The sequence below is a fragment of the Pristiophorus japonicus genome, chromosome 3, assembly GCF_044704955.1.
Source record: "Pristiophorus japonicus isolate sPriJap1 chromosome 3, sPriJap1.hap1, whole genome shotgun sequence".
NCBI lineage: Eukaryota > Metazoa > Chordata > Chondrichthyes > Pristiophoridae > Pristiophorus > Pristiophorus japonicus.
Window position 1 is genome coordinate 54,731,844 of NC_091979.1, and position 16,008 is coordinate 54,747,851.

General features: G+C 43.1%; 1 protein-coding gene across 2 annotated transcripts in view; it reads left to right on the forward strand.

Moving 5' to 3' along the window:
• Positions 1-13,766, forward strand: part of gtdc1 (glycosyltransferase-like domain containing 1) — a 473,428-nt gene extending 459,662 nt beyond the window's left edge. The window contains exon 9 of one of the 2 annotated variants that reach the window (XR_011592646.1): positions 13,664-13,684. Coding sequence is in view for 1 of the 2 variants with exons in the window: in XM_070875364.1 (XP_070731465.1) it covers positions 13,664-13,705 (42 nt within the window). In the remaining variant the exon portion in view is untranslated. Of the gene's footprint in view, positions 1-13,663 lie in introns of both variants that reach the window. The other variant, XM_070875364.1, reaches the window with a different exon arrangement.
• Positions 13,767-16,008: the final 2,242 nt, after the last annotated feature.

A 16,008-nucleotide genomic window follows, 5' to 3' on the forward strand; every position in this document is an offset into this window, starting at 1 on the left:
AGCGAAGACTAGCTGTTTCACCCCAGTACATAGCATTACAGGCTGGAAACGGGTTCACCCATCCCATTCTCTGTGTCCCTCCCAGCCACAGTTTCATAAACCAGGGAAAGAGGAGAGAAAACAAATTTAAAAAAAAATTTGTATCTTCATGGGAAAGAAAAGTAAATTGTGGGGTAATCTTCACTTTGGGTGCAGTGGAAGACTGATGGTTGTGGATCGGTCGTCCATGATACGACCTGAACCATTTTCCTTTCCATTGACGTTAATGGAATGGAACATAGGACGGGGGTTCACATTGGGTGGCTAATTTGCAACTGCTGGTTTTCCGCCCACGTCTAGAATTGAAAATGATCTCCCCTCCTCCCCTGAAAATTATCCGTCCCCCTCCGAAAATTATCCCCCCCCACCCCCACTACCAACAACCCCCGCACCACCCCCCCCATAACTCTGTTGTAACTGGTTTTTAAAAGGGTACTATGTTGAAATCCCGTCTTTCAAAGAATGTGCAAGCCTTAAGCGCTGCAGGAGAAATCACTGTCCTGATGCTTCCATCACCCTACTACTCATCGCTTGGAGATCTGGGAGCCACGTTGAGTGCCAAATCACATCCGCACCTAGCCCAAAAAACAGTTCTCCCAATCAAGTGGTCATCCACTTAATGGTTATTTTTACTTTTGACATAAATTTAATTAAGTACAGAGGAGTTCCTCCCCCCTACCCAAATAATTGAGGATAAGGGTTTTTACTTGTACTATGACATCTGATTTTTTCTACAAAACATTTGCCAACATGAAGTATTGACATGTTAAGATGTCTTTAGAGCATCATATTTGAGACAGTGCAAGTTTATGTTTCATAATTAAATGTAAATTTGTATCTTTTTCCATTGTGAACTTAATCTAACGTGTCTTACAAAATTAGATGGCAATCTAGAAGCTTGTTTCTGTTTTTATACGGAATTCTTATCCCCTTTAATATATGAAATACTGAGATCCTATTAGGACAGAAACTATTTGGATCACAACCTCCTTAAGAGCCCCTCCCTCAGGCATGTGAAGCAAGAAATTCCTGCTGATGAACACTGCTGTACATAAGATACTCAGTGCTTGCATAGCAACACATCAGATAAGATTGAACTATGGAATATAAAATTATGGTGCACTTGAATCTACCTCCCTCCACTTTACTGATGCTAAGCATTGTCCTGTATGAACAGGGTGGACCTTGAGGCACAGGAGCGTACATCAAGGGCGTTGTTATTTGCAAGCAAGAAAATAGTCATGGTTTTCAGTACTGTAATGTGCAAGCAATAAAATTTGGCACTTGTCACATTCTGTAAATGAAGCGCAGATGAAACCTGCATTTCATTTTTTATTCTTTTAAACTTGCTTAACTAGCATATTAAAATGAACTTTTAAGTCCATGTTTCTGAAACTCATGTCATAATGGCTTCTTGGTAAACATCATAATCTCGTAGTTAACCCCTACAGTATTGCAGGACTTTATACTTTCAAGATATGTCTATCTTTTGATGTGATTGTTACAAAATACAATTTAAAGAAGTACAGACCTGCCTCAATTATTAAAGTTACAAAGTTTTTGTAATTAGGCTAGACTTTCAATGTTGATAGTTAAGTAGCTCTCATTCTAAAATGGGTTAACTGGAATGAGCAGAATGCCCTCTACTGTCAAGCCTACATATATTGATAGTGTTAATCTTGTCCTATTTACTGCTCGTATCTGAATTGACTCGCTGTCGGCCTCGGGGTTACTGCTGTATTTTCCACTTTGAGCAAATAGTTGAAAAAATAAAGAGGGAAAACAGATTCAAAATGTTTTAGAAAAAGCATTGTATGGATTATACAAAGCAGCTGACTACAATTTCATTGCTATTGGTCACACAGACTATAAAGACCCACACACGCACCAAACTTTGTGCTTCTTAACCCCTGTATTGAATCCCTCTCGCCAGTAAAAATGATGAGGTTAAACATTAAGCGCCTCTAGTGAAAGGACACCTGTATTTGCTGGTCACATTATGCACAAACTGAAAACGCTTTACAGCTGGCCAAATTAGCATAATTAAATCCACATCAATTAGAAAAGCTCAATCAGCCTATTCCGGCCTTCTCATGCAGATAGTGGCATTTGTCTAAGGTGATAAATAACAAAGACTTTCAGAGTTGAAGACTTCATAGCTGAAAGGAAGAGTAATAGGATTTGTATATTGTCCCGATGTTTCACCTTAAAGCTAGTGGAAATGATTCACACTAAACATGCCATTGAAAGAGGTACAGTTGCATTTTGCATTCCAATTACGCTGGTACACAGGAGTCAGCATTGCAGATGTGCATTTTACAACGTGCCACTGTTGCAATTACTCTTTTATCCACAAATAATGAGGGTAAACAAAGCCTGGCTTTGTGACTTTGGCCCTCCTTTGCACAGGGAAGCCCCAATGACCCTGCGATCGTAACAAGACTTCACTGTGTGATGCTTGCAAGTAAATTCCTCCAGATGAGAAGTGACATGGGGTTCAGGGGTTAATTTGTGTAACAGGCAAATTTGCATACAAATGAAAAATGATGAAATTTCTGTTCTCCTAAATTTTCAATGTCAGTGACATCAAACAGCAGACAGCACTCCCTTGCTGTTCATGGAATATTCATTACTTGTGAGACAGGAGCATCTTGTTAGGTATTAATCTAAAACTTCAAGTCACTGACTTAATTTGTTAAACTTTATCACTTGTAACACTTACCTTCCTGTTTTAGCTGCTCTTTGTTACTCTCGATTGATATTTTATGCTTCACCACATAGGGGTAATAAATTGTACAAGTGTGGAGGTGCTCTAGAAACATAGAAAATAGGTGCAAGAGTAGGCCATTCGGCTTTCCGAGCCTGCACCACCATTCAATATGATCATGGCTGATCATTTTTGCAACTTTAGTACCCCATTCCTGCTTTCTCTCCATACCCCTTGATCCCTTTAGCTGTAAGGGCCACATCTAACTCCCTTTTGAATATAACTAATGAATTGGCCTCAACAACTTTCTATGGTAGAGAATTCCACGAGTTCACAATTCTATGAGTGAAGAAGTTTCTCCTCATCTCGGTCCTAAATGGCATACCCCTTAGCCTTAGACTGTGACCCCTAGTTCTGGACTTCCCCAACATCGGGAACATTCTTCCTGCATCTAACCTGTCCAATCCCATCAGAATTTTATATGTTTCTATGAGATCCCCTCTCATTCTTCGAAATTCCAGTGAATATAAGCCTAGTCGATCCAGTCTTTCTTCATATGTCAGTCCTGCCATCCCGGGAATTTGGTAAACCTTCGCTGCATTCCCTCAATAGCAAGAATGTCCTTCCTCGGATTAGGAGACCAAAACTGTACACAATATTCACGATGTGGCCTTACCAAGGCCCTGTACAACTGCAGTAAGAACTCGCTGCTCCTATACTCAAATCCTCTCGCTATGAAGGCCAACATGCCATTTGTCGCCTTCAGCACCTGCTGTACCTGCATGCCAACTTTCAATGACTGGTGTACCATGACACCCAGGTCTCGTTGCACGTCCCCTTTTCCTAATCTGTCAACATTCATATAATATTCTGCCTTCCTGTTTTTGCCACCAAAGTGGATAACCTCACATTTATCTACATTATACTGCATCTGCCATGCATTTGCCCACTCACCTAACCTGTCCGAGTCACCCTGCAACCTCCTAGCGTCCTCCTCAAAGCTCACACTGCCACCCAGCTTACTGTCATCTGCAAACTTAGAGATATCACATTCAAATCCTTCGTCTAAATCATTAATGTATATTGTAAATAGCTGGAGTCCCAGCACTGAACCTTGCGGTACCCCACTAGTCACTGCCTGCCATTCTAAAAATTCCTACTCTTTGCTTCCTGTCTGCCAACCAGTTCCCTATCCACAATACATTACCCCCAATACCATGTGCCTTAATTTTGCACAATAATCTCTTGTGTGGGGCCTTTTGAAAGTCCAAATACACCACATCCACTGGTTCTCCCTTGTCCACTCTACCAGTTACATCTTCAAAAAATTCGAGAAGATTTGTCAAGCATGATTTCCCTTTCATAAATCCATGCTGACTTGGACCGATCCTGTCACTGCTTTCCAAATGCGCTGCTATTACATCTTTAATAAATTGATGCCAACATTTTCCCCACTACTGATGTCAGGCTAACCGGTTTATTATTCCCTGTTTTCTCTCCCTCCTTTTTTAAAAAGTGGAGTTACATTAGCTACTCTCCAACCATAGGAACTGATCCAGAGTCGATAGAATGTTGGGAAATGACTACCAATGCATCCACTATTTCTAGGGGCCTCTTCCTTAAGTACTCTGAGATGCAGACGATCAGGCCCTGGATTTTTATCGGCCGTCGGTCCCATCAATTTCCCTAACACAATTTCCTGACTATTAAGGATTTCCTTCAGTTCCTCCTCCTCGCTAGACCCTCAGTCCCCCAGTATTTCCGGAAGGTTATTTGTGTCTTCCTTAGTGAAGACAGAACCCATATATTTGTTCAATTGGTCTGCCATTTCTTTGTTCCCCATTATAAATTCACCTAATTCTGACTGCAAGTGACCTACATTTGTCTTCACTAATCTTTTTCTCTTCACATATCTATAGAAGCTTTTGCAATCAGTTTTTATGTTCCCTGCAAGCTTACTCTAGTCTCACTCCTCGGGAATCTTCCACAATTCAATCATTTCACAAAGTCATTGACATATTGGAACATCTTACATTCACTCTCCACAACTGTAATAAAGATGGCGCATCTCATCTTCCCAAGGCCAGGAACTGCAATTAGACAAATGGTAACAATATCGTTAAAACTATGTTAATTGTGGATTTGTGCTCCTTTTATTGATCTATACATATCTCATAATACTGTTGGATGTTACAAGAAACAAACAATTCCCTTTTACATGTCGATACTCAGAGTGTGAATGTTAGCAGCATTACCCCACCTCCCCCCCCCGGTCATCAAAATCCAAGGCGTGGCCTTGGACAATGTGGACCATTTTCCATACCTCGAGAGCCCACTATCAGCAAGGGCAGACATCGATCACGAGGTACAACATCGCTTCCAGTGTACCAGTGCAGCCTTTGGTCTCCTGAGGAAGAGAGTGAAGACCAGGACCTCAAATCTGGCATCAAGCTAATAGTCTTCAGGGCAGTAGTGATACCTGCCCTCCTATAGGGCTCAGAGACGTGGACCATATACAGTAGACACCTCAAAGCGCTGGAGAAGTACCACCAGCGCTGCCTCTGCAAGATCCTGCAAATCCACTGGGAGGATAGACGCACCAACGTCCGTGTTCTCGATCAGGCCAACATCCCCAGCATTGAAGTACTGACCACACTCGACCAGCTCCGTTGGGCGGACACATTGTCTGCATGCCTGACATGAGACTCCCAAAGCAAGCGCTCTACTCAGAATTCCTACACGGCAAGCTAACCCCAGATGGGCAGAGGAAACATTTCAAGGACACCCTCAAAGCCTCCTTGATAAAGTGCAACATCCCCACTGGCACCTGGGAATCCCTGGCCCAAGACCGCCCTAAGTGGAGAAAGATCATCCGGGAGGGCATAGAGCACCTCAAGTCTTGTTGCCGAGAGCATGCAGAAACCCGACGCAGACAGCGGAAGGAGCGTGCGGCAAACCAGACTCCCCACCCACCCTTTCCTTCAACGACTGTCTGTCCCACCTGTGACAGAGCAGCTGCGTTGGTGAGGCCTATAAAGGCCAGCCAGTGCAGGGGCAGAAGGTACACAAAGAAGTAGAAAGAAATCGAAAGGTGACGTCACAGCCACGGGAGTAATTGGTTAGTTGGTGATTGGTGAGTAGTTTTTCTTTTTCTTTTCCCTATCAGTAGGTAACCTTTATCATTGTTGTTGCCAAAGTAAGTTAATCTAGGGGTTAAGTCATGGCAGGAGAGCTCAGACACGTGTTATGCTCCTCCTGTGCTATGTGGAACTCAGCGACGCTGGCGACTCCATGTGCGAGAAGTGTATTCGTCTGCTGCACCTGACAGACCACATTGCGGCACTGGAGCTGTGGGTGGATTTACTCTGGAGCATCCATGACACTGAGAATGATGTGAATAGCACGTTTAATGAGTTGGCCACACCACAGGTAAAGGGTACACAGCCAGATAGGGGATGGGTGACCAACAGGAAGAGCAGTGGAAGGAAGGTAGTAGTAGTGCAGGGGTCCCCTGCGGTCATCCCCCTGCAAAACAGATACACCGCTTTGGGTACTGTTGAGGGGATGACTCATCAGGGGAGAGCAGCAGCAGCCAAGTTCATGGCACCGTGGGTGGCTCTGCTGCACAGGAGGGGAGAAAAAAGAGTGGGAGGGCTATAGTAATAGGGGATTCGATTCTAAGGGGAATAGATAGATGTTTCTGCGGCCGCAATCAAGACTCCAGGATGGTATGTTGCCTCCCTGGTGTAAGGGTCAAGGATGTCTCGGAGCGAGTGCAAGACATTTTGAAAAGGGAGGGTGAACTGCCAGTTGTCGTGGTGCATATCGTTACCAACGATATAGGTAAAAAAAACGGGATGAGGTCCTACAAGCTGAATTTAGGGAGCTAGGAGTTAAATGAAAAAGTAGGACCTCAAAGGTAGTAGTCAGAGTAGGAATCGCAGGATAGCTCAGATGAGTACGTGGGTTGAGGAGTGGTGCAGAAGGGAGGGATTCAAATTCCTGGGACATTGAAACCGGTTCTGGGAAAGGTGGGACCAGTACAAAACGGACAGTCTGCACCTGGGCAGGACCGGAACCAATGTCCGAGGGGGAGTGGTTGCTAGTGCTGTTTGGGAGGGGTTAAACTAATATGGCAGGGAGGATGGGAACCTATGTAGGGAGACAGAGGGAAGTAAAATAGGGGCAGAAGCAAAAGATAGAAAGAAGAAAAGTAAAAGTGGAGGGCAGAGAAACACGAGGCAAAAATCAAAAAGGGCCACATTGCAGCAAAATTCTAAAAGGGCAAAGTATGTTAAAAAGACAAACCTGAAGGCTCTGTGCCTCAATGCGAGGAGTATTCGTAATAAGGTGGACGAATTAAATGCACAGGCAGCAATTAATGAATATGATATCATTGGCATCACGGAGACATGGCTCCAGGGTGACCAAGGCTGGGAACTCAACATCTAGGGGTAGTCAACATTCACGAAGGATAGACAGAAAGGAAAAGGAGGTGGGGTAGCGTTGCTGGTTAAAAAGGAAATTAATGCAATAGTAAGGAAGGACATTAGCTTGGATGATGTGGAATCTGTATGGGTGGAGCTGCGGAATACCAAAGGGCAGAAAACGCTAGTGGGAGTTGTGTACAGACCACCAAACAGTAGTAGTGAGGTTAGGGACAGCATCAAACAAGAAATTAGGGATGCGTGCAATAAAGGTATGGCAGTTATCATGGATGACTTTAATCTACAAATAGATTGGGCTAACTAAACTGGTAGCAATACGATGGAGGAGGATTTCCTTGAGTGTATTAAGGATGGTTTTCTGGACCAATATGTCGAGGAACCAACTAGAGAGCTGGCCATCCTAGACTGGGTGATGTGTAATAGAAACATAGAAACATAGAAAATAGGTGCAGGAGTAGGCCATTTGGCCCTTCGAGCCTGCACCACCATTCAATATGATCATGGCTGATCATTCCCTCAGTACCCCTTTCCTGCTTTCTCTCCATACCCTTTGATCCCTTTAGCCATAAGGGCCATATCTAACTCCCTTTTGAATATATCTAACAAACTGGCCTCAACAACTTTCTGTGGTAGAGAATTCCACAGGTTCACAATTCTCTGAGTGAAGAAGTTTCTCCTCATCTCGGTCCTAAATGGCTGACCCCTTATCCTTAGACTGTGTCCCCTGGTTCTGAACTTCCCCAACATCGGGAACATTCTTCCTGCATCTAGCCTGTCCAATCCCGTCAGAATTTTATATGTTTCTATGAGATCCCCTCTCAAGCTTCTAAATTCCACCGAATATAAGCCCAGTCGATCCAGTCTTTCTTCATATGTCAGTCCTGCCATCCCGGGAATCAGTCTGGTTGAGAAAGGACTAATTAACAATATTGTTGTGCGAGGCCCCTTGGGGAAGAGTGAACATAATATGGTAGAATTCCTTATTAAGATGGAGACTGGCACAGTTAATTCAGAGACTAGGGTCCTGAACTTAAGGAAAGGTAACTTTGATGATGCGAGACATGAATTGGCTAGAATAGACTGGCAAATGATACTTAGAGGGTTGACGGTGGATAGGCAATGGCAAACATTTAAAGATCACATGGATGAACTTCAACAATTGTGCATCACTGTCTGGAGTAAAAATAAAACAGGGAAGTTGACTCAACTGTGGCTAACAAGGGAAATTAACGATAGTGTTAAATCCAAGGAAGAGGCATATAAATTGGCCAGAAAAAGCAGCAAACCTGAGGACTGGGAGAAATTTAGAATTTAGCAGAGGAGGACAAAGGGTTTATTTAGGAGGGGGAAAATAGAATATGAGAGGAAACTTGCCGGGAACATAAAAACTGACTGCAAAAGCTTCTATAGATATGTGAAGAGAAAAAGATTAATGAAGACAAATGTAGGTTCATTGCAGTCAGATTCAGGTGAATTTATGCTGAGGAACAAAGAAATGACAGACCAGTTGAACAAATACTTTGGTTCTGTCTTCACGAAGGAAGACACAAATAACCTTCCGGCAGTACTAAGGGACCAAGGGTCTAGTGAGAAGGAGGAACTGTAGGAAATCCTTATTAGGCAGGAAATTGTGTCAGGGAAATTGATGGGATTGAAGGCCGATAAATCCCCGGGGCCTGATAGTCTGCATCCCAGAGTACTTAAGGATGTGGCTCTAGAAATAGTGGATGCATTGGTGATCATTTTCCAACAGTCTATCAACTCTGGAGCAGTTCCTATGGATTGGAGAGTAGCTAATGTAACACCACTTTTTAAAAAAGGAGGGAGAGAGAAAAGTGGTAATTATAGACCGGTTAGCCTGACATCAGTAGTGGGAAAAATATTGGCATCAATTATTAAAGATGAAATAACAGCGCATTTGGAAAGCAGTGAAAGGATCGGTCCAAGTCAACATGGATTTATGAAAGCGAAATCATGCTTGACAAATCTTCGAGAATTTTGAGGATGTAACTAGTAGAGTGCATGTGGTGTATTTTGACAAGGTCCCACACAAGAGATTGGTGTGCAAAATTAAAGCAGATGGTATTGGGGGTAATGTACTGACGTGGATAGAGAACTGGTTGGCAGACAGGAAGCAGAGAGTCGGGATAAATGGGTCCTTTTCAGAATGGCAGGCAGTGACTAGTGGGGTGCCGCAGGGACACCAGCTATTTACGATATACATTAATGATTTAGATGAAGGAATTGAGTGTAACATCTCCAAGTTTGCAGATGACACTAAATTGGGTGGCGTTGTGAGCTGCGAGGAGGACGCTAAGAGGCTGCAGGGTGAATTGGACAGGTTAGGTGAGTGGGCAAATGCATGGCAAATACAGTATAATGTGGATAAATGTGAGGTTATCCGCTTTGGGGGAAAAACACAAAGGCAGAATATCATCTGAATGGCGGCAGATTAGGAAAAGGGGAAGTGCAACGAGACCTGGGCGTCATGGTACATCAGTCATTGAAAGTTGGCATATAGGTACAGCAGGCGGTGAAGAAGGCAAATGGCATGTTGGCCTTCATAGCTTGGGGTTTTGAGTATAGGAGCATTGAGGTCTTACTGCAGTTGTACAGGGCCTTGGTGAGGCCTCACCTGGAATATTGTGTTCAGTTTTGATCTCCTAATCTGAGGAAGGACGTTATTGCTATTGAAGGAATGCACCGAAGGTTCACCAGACTGATTCCCGGGATGGCTGGTCTGACAGATGAGGAGAGACTGGATCAACTGGGCCTTTATTCACTGGAGTTTAGAAGGATGAGAGGGGATCTCATAGAAACATATAAAATCCTGATGGGACTGGACAGGTTAGATGCAGGAAGAATGTTCCCGATGTTGGGGAAGTCCAGAACCAGGGGACACAGTCTAAGGATAAGGGGTAAGCCATTTAGGACTGAGATGAGGAGAAACTTCTTCACTCAGAGAGTTGTTAACCTGTGGAATTCTCTACTGCAGAGAATTGTTAATGCCAGTTAATTGGATATATTCAATAGGGAGTTAGATGTGGCCCTTATGGCTAAAGGGATCAAGGGGTATGGAGAGAAAGCAGGAAAGGGTACTGAAGTGAAAGATCAGCCATGATCTTGAATGGTAGTGCAGGCTCGAAGGGCCAAATGGCCTACTCCTGCACCTATTTTCTATGTTTCTATGTGACAGAGACTGTAATTCCCATATTGGACTGTACAGTCACCTGAGAACTCACTTTTAGAGTGGAAGCAAGTCTTCCTCGATTTCGAGGGACTGCCTATGATGATGATGTTAGCAGATTCTCTATTTACCCATTTAGATCAAGTTAAATTTGGACAGTATTTGCTTTCTGAGTGTCTGGATTTATCAATTGCCAACTTACATTTATTTGGTGAGCCCCATCAAATTGCCATTCTAGTGTGTACATTCATTGTTTAGATCCATCAATGTTCCACTCACATTGAGGCGTTGGGCCTCATCAAATTCATCACCCAATGTGCACGCTCAGTTGTTTCGATCTTGTGATGTCCGAGTGGAGTTGCCAACTCACGTTGAACGTATTCCTAGAGGTTTTATCACGTGACATCTGACCATGTGACGTCTGATTACGTAACCTCCGATGACATGACACTTTCCAGCGGTTTGAAAAGGCTACCGCATTTAACCAATAAAGGTTGGATCCCCTGTGGTTGAGTGTCTTTGCCTGTCATTTTGTGCCAGCAGCTGTTTCACAAGAAGTTCAGAGGACCACAAGCCTGCTGGGCGAGCAGGTGAAGAAAGTGCACAGGCTCAAAGAAACTCTCTTTTTCTCCCGGGTTACCAACCCAACAGATTCATCTTCCATTCCAGGAGACTCCCAGACAATCTGGGAGGGTTGGCAACTCTATGTCCCATTTACATTCACAAGCTGGACATCATCAACTGAATGTGTGCTTCGTGTTTAGCCACATTACTACCACATTTTCATTTATACACTGGTTGCCAACACAGTATCAAGCCAAGGGAAACTTAACATTTCTACCCATCACCTTCCATATGTGAAACCCATTAAACTCCCAGACCAGGAAAGGTATTGTCAATTTCCTTGAGATAAAAATTGAATGAGGATTTGACTTTGCCAGTGCTTACACCTGTCTAATCTGATCAGTATCAGATTGATGCACAGATGGGTTTAGACTGGCATCAAGCTCTGGAATTTTGTAATCCTAGCATTTGATGGAAGTAGATCAGTCGGTGCCATTTAGATTGAGAGTTGCACAGTGCTCAACTGTAAGTTTAAACACATTTATACCTTGGTGTTAGCCAAACTTGAGACATTCATATGTACTGTTCAGGGATTTTGTTAATTTGATTTTACGTTTGGCTGTTACTATAGCTTTAAACGTAATCATTTTGAGGCTTTCATACTTTGAAAAGTTTGGTTCCCATTTTGTTACTTAGTAAGCAAGATTTGCACATTATTCAGAATCAACTTCAAACAGCACTGTATAATGTTTTCAGTTATTCAATGTATTCATGCTGCTTAAGGTTAGCAACCACAGTCCTATTCAAGGCCTCGGCCAGTGACATTCTAAAATCAGCTGGTGGGGGAGTGGTATGAAATGCAATAATCCTTGCTTAATTTCCATTCTTGTCTCCAGTCAGGTAGGTCTTACCTCTACTTGACACTCTTACTCGACAACCCAACCCAGAATGGCAGTCTGCCATCTGGAGGAAGTGTGAGAGTAAATACCTGGAGAGGATGGGTTTCAAACCTGGTTCTTCCATTTGCCCCAAAACAAAATTGAAATTGTACATTTCTCAATAACTCATTATGCACTAGGGTCACAATCTTATTGTCCTGAAAGGTTTACTTTACCTTGCAATTAAATCAGGAACCGAGGGCATCAGGTTGAAAGAAAAACACCTCTGATACCGATCCGTGGTGTTTTGTCTCTGTTAGGTGACTGCACAGCATGATTTCATACTGTATTCTGGAATGTAGAACATGAGAAGGGAGGAATTGTTCTGCTCTGAAGCACTGAGAACACCAGAAAAATTAATCCCAGTTCTCTCAGAATAAGACAGATGATTAAATAATTCAGTTGTCATCTTCATTAGTGCACCCAAATCTTGCAATCAGTTTTTTAAATAAAGCACGATACATGGGGGGAAAATCCTGATTTACGCAAGTTTATATTGCATAATGTGGAAGAATATTATTTTTAACAGTTTGAGCTATGGGATGTACTTGAGAGAGAATTTCTCTAATCAGCAAAAGTGCAAACCTGCAGTAATAAAGTCCTATATATCATTAATTCCCTTCTGTGACTGTCGTGCTGTACAATTCTCAGCTGTCTTACCACTTGCGAGGGAATTAAAATAAAACAGTAGCTCACAAAGTATAGCACAAAAAAATTGCCTGAGCTTCTGTCAAGATCTGCTTTATCATGCTTGCTGACAGCTCAGAAACGTCTGTATCCATCAGCAGGAGAACTGCAGCACGTTCTGGAAAAAAAAATCAAAATAGAAACAAAGCTGTCGCTGAGATGAAACTTGTCTTTGGGTTCATTGCGTCACACAACTTGCAGAAACAGCACCGCAGCTGATAATTCAAACATTTAATGATATAAGATAAAATTGCACCCATAGACAGAAGGTGGCGATTTCAAAGCAATAATTCAGTTGGGGGAGTGGGACGGGGGTGGGGTGAGGTGGGGGGGAGCGGAGTGGTGCGAGAGTTTAGACAATTAATTTGAACCTTCTCTCTTATATTTTAGCTTTGTCCTTACTCCCAATGATCCTTTGCTCTTATTTTTATATATGTGACTGAACTGTCTCAAGAAATTGATACCTCAAAGAGAAGTTGCGTAAGTATACAAAAAGCCTAACAAGATGACATGACCTAAAGCACCACATGACTTCACCGATTTCTCTCCCCACCACGACTGCACAGTTTGTTATATTAACCAATGTGATCTTATGAGTTTGACCGCATGGATGCTTGCGCGTGAGATGGTTTCAGCAGCTTCAGTGTGCGCTGTGATCAGCTGTTGCACTGTCAGTGAATACAGTATAGTGCTGGGTCCTACACTCAGCAATTGGCATTGCTGATGGGATAGACAATAATAAAATTATTCTGTAGCCAATAAGCCACCCATTAAAGGTTTTTAAAAAAATTTTAAGTTTCAAGTGAAATTGCATTTCTGCTACCTTCCCGTTCTTCCACTTTCCCCTCCTCATGCATAGGGTTACCAACCCTCCAGAATTGTTCTGGAGCCTCCAGGAATTAAAGGATGACCTCCTGGAGACTGCTGTGAGCAACCCGGGAGAAAAATCATGGGGACATTAAAAATAATTGTGTATTATTGTTAATTTTCTTTGAACATTTTCATTTATTAGTTATAAAAATATCATCAATGGGGAAAATAGGCTGACAGTCAAACATTTAATCGGGTAATGAGGAGTCTGTTCATATTCCAGTTGGTGCAGAGAGGCGGCGCTGCACGAGGATGGACATGTTGAATGAACAATGGTGGGAGTGTGCGGACGGTCATGTGAGGAAACCTCCCAGAAGACATTCAACCGGAATTGGCAGCCCTATTCATGCAGGTACAGCGAATCACAGCAGATTACTGGCAGTGCTGCATTCCCACCAACCAAAGTCGACTGTGTTTCCTCAGCCCCACTTGTCCTGATAGTCTATTGTTTCTGATCTAGAAGGGCATGTCCAGCTCGTTTAAGGTTATGTAATAAATAAAACTAGTAGTTTTACAATTGCCAACCAGAGGAACTGGGTACAATAAATCATTCAAAAAATATATATATTTAAGGGTTATGTAAAAAATTAAGATGCATAGAAACATAGAAACAGAGAAAATAGGTGCAGGAGTAGGCCATTCAGCCCTTCGAGCCTGCACCGCCATTCAATGAGTTCATGGCTGAACATGCAACTTCAGTACCCCCTTCCTGCTTTCTCGCCATACCCCTTGATCCCCCTAGTAGTAAGGACTTCATCTAACTCCCTTTTGAATATATTTAGTGAATTGGCCTCAACTACTTTCTGTGGTAGAGAATTCCACAGGTTCACCACTCTCTGGGTGAAGAAGTTTCTCCTCATCTCGGTCCTAAATGGCTTACCCCTTATCCTTAGACTGTGACCCCTGGTTCTGGACTTCCCCAACATTGGGAACATTCTTCCTGCATCTAACCTGTCTAAACCCGTCAGAATTTTAAACGTTTTTATGAGGTCCCCTCTCATTCTTCTGAACTCCAGTGAATACAAGCCCAGTTGATCCAGTCTTTCTTGATAGGTCAGTCCCACCATCCCGGGAATCAGTCTGGTGAATCTTCGCTGCACTCCCTCAATAGCAAGAATGTCCTTGCTCAAGTTAGGAGACCAAAATTGTACACAATACTCCAGGTGTGGCTTCACCAAGGCCCTGAACAACTGCAGCAACACCTCCCTACCCCTGTACTCAAATCCCCTCGCTATGAAGGTCAACATGCCATTTGCTTTCTTAACCGCCTGCTGTACCTGCATGCCAACCTTCAATGACTGATGTACCATGACACCCAGGTCTTGTTGCACCTCCCCTTTTCCTAATCTGTCACCATTCAGATAATAGTCTGTCTCTTTGTTTTTACCACCAAAGTGGATAACCTCACATTTATCCACATTATACTTCATCTGCCATGCATTTGCCCACTCACCTAACCTATCCAAGTCACTCTGCAGCCTCATAGCATCCTCCTCGCAGCTCACACTGCCACCCAACTTAGTGTCATCCGCAAAATTGGAGATACTACATTTAATCCCCTCGTCTAAATCATTAATGTACAATGTAAACAGCTGGGGCCCCAGCACAGAACCTTGCGGTACCCCACTAGCCACTGCCTGCCATTCTGAAAAGTACCCATTTACTCCTACTCTTTGCTTCCTGTCTGACAACCAGTCCTCAATCCACGTCAGCACACTACCCCCAATCCCATGTGCTTTAACTTTGCACATTAATCTCTTGTGTGGGACCTTGTCGAAAGCCTTCTGAAAGTCCAAACATACCACATCAACTGGTTCTCCCTTGTCCACTTTACTGGAAACATCCTCAAAAAATTCTAGAAGATTTGTCAAGCATGATTTCCCTTTCACAAATCCATGCTGACTTGGACCTATCATGTCACCTCTTTCCAAATGCGCTGCTATGACATCCTTAATAATTGATGCCATCATTTTACCCACTACTGAGGTCAGGCTAACCGGTCTATAATTCCCTGTTTTCTCTCTCCCTCCTTTTTTAAAAAGTGGGGTTACATTGGCTACCCTCCACTCGATAGGAACTGATCCAGAGTCAATGAAATGTTGGAAAATGACTGTCAATGCATCCGCTATTTCCAAGGCCACCTCCTTTAGTACTCTGGGATGCAGTCCATCAGGCCCTGGGGATTTATCGGCCTTCAATCCCAGCATGTTCGCTATACATTATTGCAACAGGTTGCAGTCAGTTTATACAACCTCGGAATTAGATATATCTCCTTTTGATACTGCAATTGAAATAAAATGACAGCAGAATTAATGAAACATGCAGGATTTAACAGGTTTTGTGAAAATGTTGCCAAAAATCCCAAGGGGCTGAAATTGCCCTCTGTCCCGTTTGGGGCAGATAATTGGAATTAGATGGATAATTACTGCTGGGATCCATGCAGCAGGGAATAGAAGGAAGTTGCCCTCTTTTTTTTTATTCGTAGCCAATCTTTCCAATTCTTTGTCAAATCACAAACGCCAGAGGTCACCTTGAACACATCAAGGATCACTCTGCGCCAATGCTCTT